The following is a 16,598-nucleotide window of genomic DNA, read 5'->3' on the forward strand; positions in this document are numbered from 1 at the left end:
TGTTTGCTTCCAAAGTCCTTCTGTCATCCTGACTACAGTTGCCTTGGTGTATGCTTGTAACATTCATTCTGTGTGAATGCAAGGCATCTGGTCACCTCTGGCTCAATTGTTCCATATCAATGTAAGTAAAACAAGAAAAAAGTGTGTTTTTCTATTAGAATAAGGACAGTAATGCCATCCTTGTGTCCTGTCCTGTGGAGCAAGCTATTAGCTTAAGATTTATTTTTAAAAGCAGTTTAGCTTACTTTCTCAGTGTCACTAAATAGGGAATTCAAACTGCTTTAAAAAGTCTTAAACTAATAGTCTGCTCCACGGAGTAGGTTACAAAAGTATATATGTGTGTAATATATATATATATATATATATATATATATATATATATATATATTTTTTTTTTTTTTAACAACTGTACAGTCAGTTCCATGGCAACTCACTTAATGACTTCAGTCTTCAATCATTTCGGGGGGGGGGGTGTAGACAACAACATTCTGTGTAGCTGTTACATGTACAGGACACACAGTGCATCATTTAAGTGCCCCAGTCTACCAGAATGTGGTGGAAGAGCAGTAAAGACTTTTAGTACAATGATATTATTTAGAAAACATAAGATTTTTTTCTTAAGTAATATAATTGTATAATAGCAGTAATCCATCCCTGTATGTGAGTAACATAGAATTTATTAGTATTTGGCTTTGTTTAATCACTTGGGTGTCACCCTTGTGATCAAACCATACCAACCATGGGTAAATCCTGTGTTACCCACACACAGTTGTGGATTAATGTTTAATAAGAACGCTGGCACAAATTTTATTGTATTATTATCCCTACTTTGAGCAATATAGCATGTAATGATAATGTTCTCAGAAATTTAGGAACATTCATGTTTCAGATTGGTTAATCATATATGTATTGTTCATTCAAGCTCTGGTAAAATAAAATACAATTGAAAAGGCAGAATTGTGATCAGAATTTCCTTGTCAGTGTTGTTATGATTGGCTTGACTCTCTGTGTTTCAGAAGGTAGTTCTGTCATAATTGTTTTAGCATTTATCACAGTTTAAATGACAAAAGTTTGCAGGATTTTGTAGAGATTCTGATTTGTTTATGATTGTTGAAGTAAACTGAGCAAATATTGACCACACTTTGTATTGCCATGACATTGCTGACTAACCTGTTCCCATTCGTTCTTCTTTTCTTTCTGCAGTGCTGGCCCTAAAGCAGACAATATTTATGAATGGCGGTCAACGATTCTGGGCCCTCCTGGTTCAGTGTATGAAGGAGGAGTCTTCTTCCTAGATATAACTTTCTCTCCCGACTACCCTTTCAAACCACCAAAGGTCAGTTTACATGCATTGAAATAACAAATCTTGTTACTGTTTCATAATTAATATTCTTTATAACTGTGGTGGTGGTGCTGCGGTAGCGTTGTCGCCTCACAGTAAGACGTTGTCCCGTTCGATTCTCAGCTAAAGCGTCTTCTGTGTGGAGATACACGTGAATGGGCGTACCTTCGTTGAAGGTTGTGCGTCAGAGCTGGCAACTCGGCACGTAAAAATCTGCTGCCAGTCATTAGCGGACCAGAGTTCTGCTGTGGCAACCCCTAACCGGGAAAAGCCAAAAGACACAACAACAACATTGGGAAAGAGAAAGACCTTTCTTGCTGAACTTCTTGGAAGCAGTAGAGCTTGTTCAGTAAAGCTGTTTTTTTTATTTATTTTTTCACTAAGTAAAGAACAGTTTGATTTTAAGTTAATAAAATAGTGTAAATCTATATCACTTATGTACCACCCACCCCAAATTCTGAAATTATTGTTATTTGCTGGTCTTGGTTTGCTACATTTAGCAATTGTTTATTACTTTTCAGCATACCTCACAACTGCAGTGATTCTGGCCATCAAATTTAGCCTTGCTTGTCCTATGTTTACTGATGTTCCATATAAAGTCAGACCTGCTTATGGGTACATACCTTATTAAAATATGGGTGTCGGCTCCGAGGACTGAGGTACTGACCTGATAACACATTACATCTGTGGTGCAGTTTTTTTTATTCTCCTCAGCTCTCATTTGTCTACTGTGTGACCGTGAGCAAGTTACTTAACAAGACAATGATTTTGGACAATTGGGAATTTAGGCTAGGCTCCTTAATGGTCTCCCAAACTACATGCCTAGCAATCACCTATGAACATAAGAGCAACAAAATGCCCCTACTACTAACTGTATTGGGTCTAGTATATAAAGACCTTCTTTTGAAAAAATAAGAAAGTACTCTTTCTGACCCTCTGCTATGATTTTTTAAAGACTTTTGCTACAGTTCTTAATGTTTGGAGGTTGAAAAATATACCTTTCAAAATGTATTTCCACTGTGTATGAATTCATAACCATCGGTAATGCTGGGATCTCTATTATTAACAGCACTCAGCTTACAGGTAGTGCAAATGCTTTTCATAAAATATTTTTGATGCATTGTAATGTGAGTCTGGGAAAGAAGTGTTAAAATGAAAGTATAAACATTCTTTGACAAATTTTATTAGCCAAGATAACTTTTTCAATAAAGCACACTAACCAAAGTATAAAACTGCTCTTCAAGGAATTAACCTTATATAAAAGGTGCTATGCAGTCAGAAAGTTGATCTCCTTTCTAAAAAGAAACTGTGCCCGTTAATCATTTGTAGTTCATTTTTTTTTTTGTTTTTTCTGGGGGGGGGGGAGTAGTGATTTGCTAGGTTGTATGTAATAGTAACGTATATCATGTGTATAATGTCTCTATTGCATTCATCATTACATTGTCAGCATTATACCCCACCTCATTATCTGAGGAGGAAACATTTACTTGCTACTGGTCTGTCATGTCCATAGTGGCAAAGTTATTGATGCAACATCTGGAAGAATAAGAAGTAACACATACAACAAAAAATTCCTGACTGCTGTTTGTATTGTATCTTTAAAGATGCTGCCGAAATGTGTCTGTTACTATTCAAATGTTTTGTTGTATTGACCAGTGGACAGAATGGATGAGGTATCATTTTTGATTGCTGAGACAGACGACTTGCAGTTTAGTGCAGTGTATCAAAGCTATGAGCTGCCATTGAAATTCACCCATAGTCTTGAGTTTGATGCCCTTGTTCTCCATTTGCCCACTGTGTGACTCTGAGTAAGCCACCTATCAGTATTCCAAAGTCACCCTTGAAATGAGGTTTCTGTTTCTAGCAGGTTTACCTGGTTAACAAATAAATACCTGAATACTATGATAGTCAGTTCACTGTTTTCATTGATTGCTTTTTTATTGTTAATTATATTTATTTTTTTATGTAGAACAGCACGTATGTATTTTTGTGTGCAGGAGTTTCAGAATGACACACGTCTGCTCTGTGTGATGACTAATAAGCAGATATCTGTCTAGTCACTTGTAGCAATGTGTGCTGATGTATTTGTAATAACTTTTCACATAGTGTGCATGACAGTTTTGTAAATGTGATATCTTATATTACATTATTATATAATTATATTGTTAGTGTGTTACAGTGCTTCTGGTTGAAATTCAAGTTTTGATTACTAATTACTACATGGTTGACATAACTTTTTTTTTCCCTTTCCAGCTCATGGTTATGGCTGTGGAGTATCCACAACAGGCTAATCCTTCTAATTCTTTTTTAAGTATTGTTTATTGTTAACATTAAAGAGAATATATATTTAATTATTTTAGAACTCTTGGTCTGCTTGCAGGAAGTGTGTGATCTTACACTAGGAAAAGGTTGCTTCACAGAATGAGCAATCAGCTTAGAAAAAGGACACATAAGTTGGTCAAAGTGGTCTTACCCGGATACCATCATGCAGAATGCTGCAGGGTTTAGTCCTTAGCTCCCCTAAGCGTGCCAGTCAACACCAGTGAAAGTGTTTGGGGTAAAAAAAAAAAAAGCTTAGGTGTATGTGCTGTAGAGTTGTAGCACCAAGACCATGGAAAAAGAATTAGAGAAATGAGAGTAAGTTAGGAAATTGGAACACGGTTGTCCAACTCAAATTCTGTACAGAAATTGCATACACGTGAACTGGCAAAATCTGCACTGAAGCAGAGAAGGCGGTAGGAGACATTAAGCACAGAGAGGAAATTTGTTGATTCAGTAATCATTACTAAAACAGTGTGACAACTTCATATGGTGAGGTAAACAAAGTGTTGTGTAGGTTTAACTTAGGCTTCACTTGTACAAAGCACACTATGGCTTTAGTGTGCTTTTTGGTAAGAGTACACATAAGGGACTTTTCTTGTGTTAAGCTGAAAGAACAGGGCTTCAATAGAAGACCTCATGTGAAATAATGTTCTGTGATCATTTTCTTTTCAGGTTGGAAAGAAAGAAATAAGCTGGCTTCTTGTTGCAAAAGTATTGTAACTGAGATGACCCAGGAGCAACTAATGACCCAGGTACTGATCAGCCAGCAAAGAAGGGCGAAGGTTTGTGCCTCCAGAAGGAAGAAGGCATTTCATACTGTGCAGTGCTGGCACCTACTGGAGGAGGGGCATATATCCAACAGCTCACGATTAAGTGATGTTTGCTTGACTCTTGTCACAGTAGTTTTATTCATTTATGTATGGGAGAGTCTGCAGGCACAGAGAAAAGTGTAACACGTTAGCAGGTCCTCATTACGTATCAGCTACAAGCGGTGGTATTATGCCACAAAAAATGCTGTATGAGTGCGTGGAAGGTAAATTAAAAATACCCACAGAAATACAGCAAAAGCCCTCTGCATCTGCACTAATAGAATCCTAAAAGTGAAGCAGTCACCCTGCAATCAGCTTCCCTCTGTAAAGAGGAGCAAATGGTCATGATCTGTGGTGTGCCACATGGCAGGCACAGAAAACTAGAAAAACATTCAAAAAAGAAAGCAAAAGATGAACATTCGGGGGCACCACAGCTGTATCATTTATATACATAAGTAAAACACTTTAGCAAGTTAACAGGCATTTTTCTAGGGAGCAAAACTAGATTTGCCAATAGTTAAGGGGAGATGAGTGAATGTACCTTCCTTACAGAAGGTAGGCAAGCAGAGTAAGTGAAGTCAGTAGAACCAGTTGTTCAGAATTCTAGGGCATGGAGGGACAGATCCTGTTAATGAAATCAAAGGAAGCAGGGAGAAGAAGCCAATTAAACTAGGCAGTATGCAAGATGGATTGCACTGTGCTCTTTCAATTATAAGATGCAGACTGGTGCTAAAATATTGTTTTATTTTATTTGTTTAATATTTGTTGACCGGGAAAGTCTGACTAAGACAGAGCCTATTTTCAGCGGAGGCCCAGGGAGAAATGCTCCAGGTGCATGTCTTTATAATGTGGGAGAAAACTCATGCAGATACAGGGAGGATATGCAGACTCCACACAGAAGGCACCTCAGCTGAGAAACGAACCAGAGAACCTCTTGCTGTGAGGAGACAATGTTAAACGCTGCAGCACTGTGCCGCCCATTATAAGAGTATAGAAAGCTGTGTGAATTTTTGTTTTTATTCCTGTCACGAAAGGAGATACTGCTACCCTGTAGCAGTGAGTCTCAAAGTGAGCCACAGCTGCTTGTGTGTACTGATGTTCCCTTGGACAGTGTGACTGCAAGGGCAGAGGTGAGTAGTAGTACCCAGGCTGACAGTGAGGCACCACTATCATAGAATATCAGACTTACTGTGGAAAGGGAGCTGGGAAGGGTTACAAAGAGAGAGTTGAGACAGGCTCAGCTCTCAGGCTCTACATTACAAGGCCTGAGGGAGGTAGCCAGTGAGGCATCTGATTGTCAAAGAAAAGGGGAATCTGTATACTGGGACAAAGGATTACTGTATAGAGAGAGTGGACCCCTGAGGGAGGGCTAGATGGTGAGAAAATACATCATTTGGTAGTGCCCAGAGCCTACCATCTGGCACATCTAGCCATAGCCCATGATATTGGTTTTGCAGGTCATATGAGCATAAATTGTGCCAAGAGACATATTATGCAGAACTTTTACTGGCCTAGGATATCCAGAGATGTAACAAGATACTGCAAGGACCTGTGGGCAGTGCCAAAAGGTAGGCAAGGCAGGAGACAAGGTGAAAGCTCCTTTCATGCCTTTGCCTGTGATTGAGGAGCTGTTTCAGAGGATAGCTATGGATATTCTGGGGCCTCTGAGTACATCAAGTTCCACAGGGAAAAAGTATATCTTGGTGGCAGTAGATTATGCTACCAGGTATCCTGAAGCGGTGGCCCTGTCCTCCATTGAGACAGAAAAGGTGATAAATGTTTTGTTACAGTTTTTCAGCAGGTTAGATTTCCAAAAAGAAATACTGACTGACAGAGATGCCAATTTCATGTCTGACCTGCTGGCTTGTCAGTGGAAGCACTGTGGGGTGAAGAACCTAAAGACCAACCCCCTACCATCCCCATATTAATGGTCTGGTTGAGAGGTTAAACTCTACACTAAAGACCATGCTACGTGCATTTGCAGACCAGTTTAAGAGGGAGTGGGACAAATATTTGCCCCATCTGTTGTTTGCTTACAGAGAGGTTCCCCAGGAATCCACAGTTTTTTCACCATTTGAGTTGTTGTATGGGCAAAGGGTGGGAGGACCTCTAGATTTGATTCATGATGAGTGGGAGGGTGAGTGTGAATCCCACAAGGAGTCTGTTGTGGCATATGTCCTAAACCTCAGGACAAGGCTCAGGGAACTCATGGTCTTGACCCAGGAGAATCTGGCAGAAGCCCAACAGCAGAAAAAGGTCTGGTATGACAGGAATGCTTGAGCTAGAGAATATGCTGTTGGGGCAGCAGGTTATGGTTCTCATTCCTGTCAGACACAACAAGCAGTTTGGGAGGCACTCATCAAAGTGGTAAGGAAGATCAGTGATGTGAACTACATGGCAGAACTGCTAGGCAGGAGGCAGGGGCATAAATTGTACCATGTTAACATGATGAAATCTTACCATGATAGGGTGGCCCTTGTGCTGAGTATTTTCAGTGGATGGCAAGAGGAGTCTTGAGTGAGATTTGATGACTGATCTCCTCAGTGAGGCTTGTACTGACACCTCAGTGGAAGGGGTAGCAATGTCCCATCAGCTATCTCCTACCCAGGTTTGAGAAGTCCAAGCAGTGCTACAGGACTTTGGGGGCATGTTCAGTGGGAAACCAGGGTGCACTTACCTGGTGCAGCACCATGTGGATACAGGACCACAAAGGCCTGTTAATCAGGCCCCTTATAGGGTGCCTGAGAGGGTCAAACAGACTATGAGGGAGGGGATACAGGAAATGTTGGAACTAGGGGTAATCCAGGAGTCCAGCAATCCCTGAGCCTCCCTAGTGGTGCTGGTACCAAAGAAGGATGGCGGCACCAGCTTCTCTGTGGACTACATGAAATTAAATAGTCACACAGAGTCAGTTGCTTACCCCATGCCTAGGACAGATGAAGCCTTAGGGCAGCTGGGTGGGGCTAAGTATCTTACCACTGTTGATCTTACCAAGGGCTATTGTCAGGTGCCCTTGACTCCCAGCGCTATAAAAAGGTCAGCCTTTGTGACTCCTTTCGGCTTGTATGAGTTCATGAAGATGCCCTTTGAGATGAAAAAATGCCCCAGCAACTTTCCAGAAAATGGTAGATCATATCCTAGCAGGAGCAGGAGATTTTGCCCTTGCTTACCTGGATGATATTGCCATCTACAGCCATTCTTGGCAAGAGCACCTTCAGCATGTCAGGGAGGTGCTGGGCAGACTACAGAGGGCAGGGTTGACCATTAAGCCCAGTAAATGTCAGGTGGGTATGACAGAGGTTTCCTACCCGGAACATAGAGTGGGGAGTGGTAAGATCAGGCCAGAACCTGCCAAAGTGGAAGCCATTCAGGCATGGCCTGTCCCTGTTAGCAAAAATCAGGTGAGGGCATTCTTAGGGACAGCAGGGTACTACAGAAAGTCTGTCCCCAATTATAGTACCATAGCTGCTCCCCTCACAGACCTGACAAAGAAAAACAGGCCAGATAAAGTAGTGTGGACCCCAGCTTGTGAGCAGGCATTCCAGAAGCTTAAAGGAGCTTTGGAAGGACCCCCTGTGTTAACCAGTCTAGATTATGGCAAATAATTTGTATTGCAGGTGGTGCTTCAAACCATGGGTGGGGGCTGTACTCAGTCAGGTTTCCTCGGAGGGAGAAGAGCACCCAATGGTATATCTCAATCGTAGGCTCCAACCCAGGGAGGAATATTATGCAGCTGTAGAAAAGGAATGTCTAGCTATAGTGTGGGCATTGCTGAAACGTCAGCTTTATCTGTATGGAAGAAAATTCACTGTACTTACAGACCACAATCCCTTAACATGGCCACATCGAGCAAGGTGGAACCTAGGGTTGCAGGCATATGATAGGACAGTGCAGCACTGTACTGGGGTCAGCAATGCCAAGGTAGCTGGAATCTGAAGACAGGGAATGGGATAAGGTATTCCCAGATAGGCTCAACCCTGTCAAGCAACGTTTCTCAAGGGTCACTTGAAAAACTAGCTTGAGTCTAGGCAGGGGGGGGGGTTGTCACGAAAGGAGATACTGCCAGCCCAGCTAGCTGGAATTTTGTAAATAATTATATGTCATTTGTGAATATTAATATGATGTATATAGAAGTGTAACAAAAGGAGATACTGCCAGCACAGCTGTCTGGAATTTTGTAAATAATTATGTCATTTGTGAATATCAGCATGATTCGTATGCTTGTGTTACAAATGGATTAGAATTGTATGTCATATAAGATGGTTTGTACAGACATGTGTACTGAAGAAATATTTTGTAAAGTACTGAGCTTAGAGGTTTGACAACAGTGTACCCTGCTGGATTAGAATGGAAATGTATATACACTGTTGTAACTGTTCAGATGTACATATTTTAACAATGGAAACTGCAACATGAGAAGTTAACTTCAGAAGAATTGAATTACTTTATGGCTGGACTATATAAAGGGGCGTTGTCTTTCATTTTCAGTGCAGTGGCAGACACAGTGTCTAGAAGTTTTTTGTATTGTCTTGGAAGTGTTTATTGTTTCATGACTTCCAGGACCTGCCTTAGATCTAGGAGGGGTCCTTGTTTGTGTATTTTCACAGGTAGATGCTGAATGCTAACAGTTGCACTAGTGGGGGTTTTCATCTGGGAACTGAAGTCAGATGACAAGAAATTATGTCATTCTGTAAGTATCTCAGCAGTAATATTTGTGAGAGAGAGAGAGCATTTTGTATTTTGTCTTTGACGTGACAGGATCCACTCACCACATCTGCCTGCTTGCTCTGTAAGTAAGTCTAGGGAACAGTATAATTAGGATGTCATGTAATAGTCCTGGCCTGAACAATCATGTCTCCAGCTAACCCAAAAAGGTGTGATAAGTAAATTAGAATATAAACATTAGAATATAAACACAAGACACCATAATGTTATTTATACATTAAATATTTTGTAATTAACAGTTCACTACTCTATCAACATAAATTATATACCAACCTATTTAATATTTATATTTACATTTTTAACATATTTAATTCTATTTACACATTTTACATTTCATATTTTATATTTTATAATTCATTCTATCTAACATAATATTTTACAGTTTTGGATAGTATGGTAACATTGTGTCAAGCCTAGTATGTGGAGCTATTGTTTTTCCCTCAGTGAATTAATTGATCTCCCAGTCCACTTTCTTATGCCTTTCCCAATAGCTAACAGGAACAATATTAGATTACACTATATATATTTTTTATATTGCATATATTTCATATTATATTATATAATATCACATTGGTAGGTTTTTCATACAGTTGTGTTCATTTTTTTGGTCTGCATTAATGAAATAATGTATTTCTTGGAATGTATTGTTTTAATGTATTTGGTTTGTACACATGGAATTTAGATTATATTTATAACATATTTTAATTGGTATAGATAGGTGTACATATGCATTAATATTATATTAGTACATATACATTACTACCATTTTTAAGCACTTATGGGATATTTTATAGTAGTTTGTATGTTGAAACTAATGTACAGACCTTGAAGGTTTAATGTATGTAATTTTTTAATTAATTGAATTAACTGGTTGACCAATGAAGTTGAATCTGCTATTATAATTAGTGTTTGAGTACTGTGACAGATGATTCTGATGAAGTCTCCTGGTTGGAGATGAAAGCACTAAATCTGCCTTGTTTTTACCTTCTGGTTTAAAAGTATTTTTACTTGTGTTTGAATAAATCTTTTTCGTGGAGGCCTGGTTCGTGTACCTTATTGGTGGACAATACGTTTCATATTCTTCTGAACAGAAGATTTTGAAGGAGGGACAGCCTTCACTGATACCTGGAACAGTGTTGGTGTTTCAATACTGTTGTGTGCTTTGTGCTTTTGTGGAACAGTATAATTATTTTAGATATAGGCAGGAATATAGCAAAGCCTCATTTAGATGTTTTTTTTTTTTTAGACTGCCCTGCAATGTTTTGAATATTTCCTATGATTTTGAACTCTGATGTAACTGTGATTATATATTGAGTATTTTCTTGTTCTTTTATTATTTATAATTAAATATATTTAAACATTTCATTGTGGCTGATTTTCGTGAGACTTATTTAAGTTCTGAGAGTACTTGCATTTTTATTTGTTGACACTGCTGGTCACTCCTAATAGCCTTGCACTTGGTTAAATTACCATTTGGATTAATAGTAACGTTACACAGTAAGATTGCTCACCCTTTGTTAAGGGCTTTAAAGTAGCTGGTAAGGACATGGCTGGTGGCAGTGATATCTACCTTATAGTCTGAGCAAATGGGGGGTATAGCTAGTTAACCTGTGCCAGCCTTTCCCAGGTGTGTGTGTGTTTATATATAAATCAAAGAGTGTGTGTGTCAGCTACTTGGGCAGGGACACGAAGTACTGGTTGGACAGAGAGGATGCTGGAGGTCTTAGCTTGGCTACTCAGCTGAGATCTCAACTCTGTAGCTTTGCCCGTTGGAAGTCTTAGTGGGGATGTGGAGAAAGAGGGAAAAAAACAGCCCCAGACTGACTGTGGTTTCTGTGTGCTCTTAAGGGAAATTGCATTTTACTGTGTGTGTACTTGTCATCCTCCCAATGTACGTCCCCCATCGGTGCTAGTAGTGAGGATTGAGGCTCCTTGATTACTGGGTCAGTGTTGGGGCGTCACAATACCACTTGTGTGTATTCATGTTTTCTAACATTTTGTAGTGCCTTTGTTGCATTAATTCACATAATTGTTTTGAAACCCTAATATGTCAGCTGGTTTTGCCATCTTCTCAGTATTGCTTTTTCCTGCTTTATGTTATGATTATTATTAGCATATTTATAGATAAGTGGCTTCTTAAAATGTGTGTGTTAATACCTGTATGTATTATATATGCATGACACGCAAAGGGAAAACAACCCATTTATTGGCCCATACACATCAGAGAGTAAGCAATATAATAATCCGTAATACCTGCAATTAAGAAGTGATAAGATTGTACAAGAATCTATGAGCCAAAAAAATTAACAGAAATCCCAAAACCTTCTCATTATTGGACATTTACCATCACCAAATAAATTATTAACATAAACGGTAAGTTAATATAAAGCTTAAAGTTATGTCACTTCTACATGCATAGGTAGGCTGTATATGTTATGGCATAAAAAGCTCTCCAATATACACTGTTAGATGTTTATTGGACACTGGTAAGAATGACACTGAAACATTCAGATATATTGCCAGTTTATTGCACATAACCTTCTCCATGTTCATCCTTTAATTACAGAACTGTTATAGGAGGCAAGATGGTAGTCTCAAACTGAAAGCAAGAGTGCAGTGCATTTTATAGTATCATAAGCTCAGCTTTCTCTGTAATGCATTTACAGATTTTTATATTATAAGACAAATCAGTGATGACTAACCTTGTTAGTCCATAATAACAAAGGAATGTCCGTGTTCATTTATTTTAACCAGGCAAGATGAAATCATGGCATTAGAGGTCATTCCAAGAACTAAAAAGATGTTCCACTTCACACTTTTCATCCATTGGCATATACGAGTACACTTGTAAATACAGACATTCCATATGCAGGAAAACTGCATTGCTGTCTTATTCCTTGAGTATTAAAATTATTCAAGGATGTTTTGAGTACATTGCAAAATCATTTTGTGTCAGACTGATCTTGTAACTGCAGTTAGGAGAAGACATACAAAATCCATTTCAAAGAGACAAATGAATTTTACATATCACATGAAAATAATAATAAATTCAATATACCTTAACAGATCTCCCTTACATTTGTAATATATCAAAACAAATTTACACAGTTAATGAATTGTTACCTAATCCTGTTTTGTCTTACTTTGTCGCATATGATCTTATCAGTTGCTGTTTCCTAATCTCGTATTAAAATATAATTTCCAATATTTCAAATGTCAGATGTCCAGTATCAAATCATGTCCTCAGCACTCTGATGGGTACCCAAGTACACACAAAGCAGGCAAACTATTCTCGGAACAGTTTATTGCAACAGTAAATGCTCCCCAATTCACCATTAACGATACATGTTCAACAATACGTTTTCGTCTCTAACTTCTTCAGATTTTGAATGATGTATTGCAGAGACACTGAGCTCCAAATGGGGGCTGTAGCAGGGTGGTTGTAGAGTGCTGAGGACTTGGTTTTGGTTGTAAGCAGCACTTTTTTCTTCTTTTTCACAGTATCAAATAATATTTCTTTCACATAACATGATGTGCACGTCAAATGTCAAATCTTGTGAAAATAAATTTGTTACATTAGTATAATGCACAAAATGGAATGTTCACTCTGTGTGAAGTGTAGTTTATCCCATCAGGTAATCTGCAACTAATAATTCTGCATGTAGCCTGTACTTTAGTTTTGGTTTGTTTGATCGTAAGTGATAAATTAAAAATTGTATAATCTTGACATCTGTGTAACTGTATGATGGTCTTTTTGATGCTGAACCAAGATACATCTTTATACTTACTCCTATTCTCATGCACTTAAACCCATTTAAATGTTGAAATTACAGGTAAAACTCAGTTACTGTGTCTATATCAACTGTCTAATGAGCATATTAAATACTTGTCTTTTGGATGTCACTGTTTAAATGTCACCATGTAGTACAAGGTACTTAAGTTTTTATGTGTTAAGCCGGTAATTACTAGTTAAGCAGTTGTCAAAACTTTTCTTTTACTTGGCTAATATTGTAAATCAGAATAAAAAAAAATCTACAATTTCTGACATTTTATCAAGATTGATTTGGTGTACGTGTTCGGGCCTTAACGTTAGCCAAAAAAAATTGTTTTCTCAGTTATTGAAGCTTAGCTGGCATAAATTTGGTACATTTTACTTTAATGCCATTTAGGGGTAATACTATAATTGCAATATAGCTACATATCATTAAGAACTTATTAAAGTAGGAGCAGGTTTCATTAGAACAATGTAAACTTTACCACACAGATAAGGAAGCACATTAACTGTAAGCTGACATGCTTCAACACCTCCACCCCAAATTTTGAACTGTATGTACCATTGAGAAGAAGTTTTGACTGAGGCTTTGTTCATGATGACCAACCAACTTCAATGCTAGGTTAACTGTTGTCAAGTCGTTTTGACAAACTTACTGGACTGTATTAAACTGTACACTTGCAGGATGCCTCAGATTTTTTTTTCTTTTGCTTTGATACTTTACTGGATTTTTCTAACCCAGTATTTAAACCTAGGCATATCTTATATTACCCATAGTATATTTCTTTTCATAGTTAAGTGTCTATTGTTGTTTTACAAAATTAATGTAATTTGACATAGCATGTGGCTCTTGTCCAGAAGACAATATTACTTTCAGTCAGCAATTACAGTAGCTGAACTATAAACTACTAAATCCTTTAATGCCATCTTTGTTTTTAGTGGTATGCAATAAATATGTTTAAAGCAATGTGTATTTTGCAAACAGTTCCCAGAAGAAAAAAAAATATTTTTCCAGTACCTTAGAAACTCTATTTCTCTGTACTGCAATTTGCATGTTGTAATAATTGTATTTATTAATTAGATAAACCTGGTGGACACAGTCATCCATTTTAACAGTATTTTAGTAGATTATTGTTTTGTTACATAACCTGCTCATGGGTGTACATAGGCAAATGGAAGGAATCAAACATTTACACTCTGAAAAAAACTTGATAGTATTTTTAGAACATTAATATTTTATTTTAACTGCTAGTAAAACAGACTTTTCTTTTAAAATGTAAAATTTAAAATGAATAAGCATTTTTTAATCCTGGAATTATAACTAATTAAAAATATGAAAATCACTGTATAATCACATTAGCATGCTTGTATGCTGTATCATCTGTATAAAGCACAGTAATTAATGTCTGTATAAGTTTAAATATTTAAATGTTGTTGCTATACACACAAGTCTAATATAACTTGCTACTGAGACATTTTAATTAGACTTTGAAACCCATCTGGCAAATAGCCAGCATACTAATGCTTCTAGAATTTATTAGATTTATAACCAAAGCAGTTTACAATAAATAAATAAATAAAATAAAAATTGTATTAATTTGTACAACTGTACTTGCTACTTCACGCAAACCTTTGAAAGTAAAGTTTTGTTAATTTTATGACATTTACTTCTCCCTCCTGGGCTTTCTTATTTTGCATTAAATCAAAAATAAGAAATAACACATATAAGCCAGAGTCTCTTCCTGTGAAAACAGATGTCACAAATAGTGAAAATGTCTATGAAGGTCAGAAAGCCTGGTGTTGCAAAAACATGGAACTTTTAGAAGTAGAACAGATCATCCAGAGTGTGAGCCTGAAATGTTAAATATCAGCATCTTATTGAAAGTTACTCATGCTCTTCTCCTCTTAGAAACACCTGGTACTCGTTACTGGTAGTACATAACTCATACCAGGTGTATAATGTCCGAAGGAAAAACTTGATGAATCATTCTTATTACACATGCACAATACATGTGCACTACCGAAGCTGCCAATAAATATCTGTTGCTTATTAATTCAGAGATATCAGTGTGTTATAAAAATGATGTGTCTCTATTAACCTTTCTGATATAACACAAACTCAAGTTAAATTTATTTGTTGCTTATTAATTCTCAAGATTCGGCTATTGTGTATGTAGAGTGACATGCGCAGTAATCAGTATTCATACCTCTCAAACAGTAAACCCATTTCCAAGAAAATAGAACAATATGACATATCTTTTTTTCCTGGAATTTAACTGTAAATGTACTCTGAATTATAGTTTAAAGCAGCATATTTATTCTTAGACTCATGCTCATCACCTGAGATATTAACCATGTATATGCTGTCAAAATATCAGATATGACAGTTCTCGGGTTGCTGGTTACTGTTTGATAATTCTTCCAAAACTTCTCAGAATGAAGTCAGTTTCTTGTATAACAACTTCACTGCATATTTGTACTACTAAAGAAACATCCAGTATGCGCAGCAAGACTGATAAAGCTTCATGTAACAGTAAGACTTAAAACTTAATACATAACGAAAACCTGTAATTCATTGAGGTCCCTCTAAATACACTTATTTTTTTTTTTTTTTAACTTGATGTACATCTTCTGAAGTAGACGTTACACAGTGTCTCACACTTTCATTGTTCATAGAGGTTATGGACTGCTGCTGTTAGATGATTCTTCACCAACTTCCTCTTTATTTATATCTGCTACATCCTGTTCTGTATCCTTGTAGCTTCAGCTGTTTTCACCACAGGCGTAATTTCAGCCATATTTATTTCTTGCTGGATTCAGTGGGACCTCCATTGTTAGATATTTCTTGGACATCAGTAACAGTGACACTCTGAAACATTGCGATATTTTTCCAGTTTATTACACATAAAATATGTTCATGTTGAAGCTTTAATTGCATAGTTCTTATAAAAGACAAGATGGTACAGTCTCAAACTAAAAACAAGAATGTAGTGCATTTTACAGTGTCATAAGCTCAGCGCACACTATGTTGTATTTACAAATATTTATAAGACAAAACAGAGATGACTAGACATGCTAGCACATAGTAACAAAGGAGTATCCATATTAATTTCAATTTACCAGGCAAGACGTACCTCTCAACCTCTTAGAGCAAAAAATCTGGACAAAAGTATAAATAATGAGGGGACAAAGACCCAAAATAGGGATACTTTTCAAATATTGCTCTTACAACCTTAGAAAGTTGATAGAATAACAGGTTTTGCATTGGCATGAATTTTCTGAAACTCAAATGTCTGTCATCATTTTCTGACTTCAACCTTCAATGATTTACCAATGATGTACCAGAAAACCACAATTTTGAGAAACGGACCAAAAATATGAAGCGAAAATCTGGACATTCTGCAAAAATCTGTACAGTTGAGAAGTATGCGGCAAGAGGAAATCATGACAGTGTAACTCATTCCAAAAACTAATAACCTTTTCCACTTCATACTTTTTGTCCTCCAGCACATACCATCACACTTGTTAGTACAAACATTCTTTCTGCAAGAAGAGTACATTGCTGTCATGTTCCCTAAGTATCAAAACTATTCAAAGATGTTTTGAGCACATTGCAAAATCATTCTGA

The 16,598-nt window shown here is 37.3% G+C and overlaps 1 protein-coding gene across 1 annotated transcript in view; it reads left to right on the forward strand.

Annotated features, from left to right (window-relative positions):
• The window catches only part of LOC122798145 (ubiquitin-conjugating enzyme E2 E2), a 2,036,734-nt gene that overhangs the window by 1,794,694 nt on the left and 225,442 nt on the right, over nt 1-16,598 (forward strand). The window contains exon 4 of the mRNA XM_044066864.1: nt 1,204-1,336. Within this exon, the coding sequence (XP_043922799.1) occupies nt 1,204-1,336 (133 nt within the window). The remainder of the gene's footprint in view (nt 1-1,203; nt 1,337-16,598) is intronic.

This window comes from Protopterus annectens, chromosome 3.part1 (assembly GCF_019279795.1).
Source record: "Protopterus annectens isolate FY-2018-M chromosome 3.part1, PAN1.0, whole genome shotgun sequence".
NCBI lineage: Eukaryota > Metazoa > Chordata > Ceratodontiformes > Protopteridae > Protopterus > Protopterus annectens.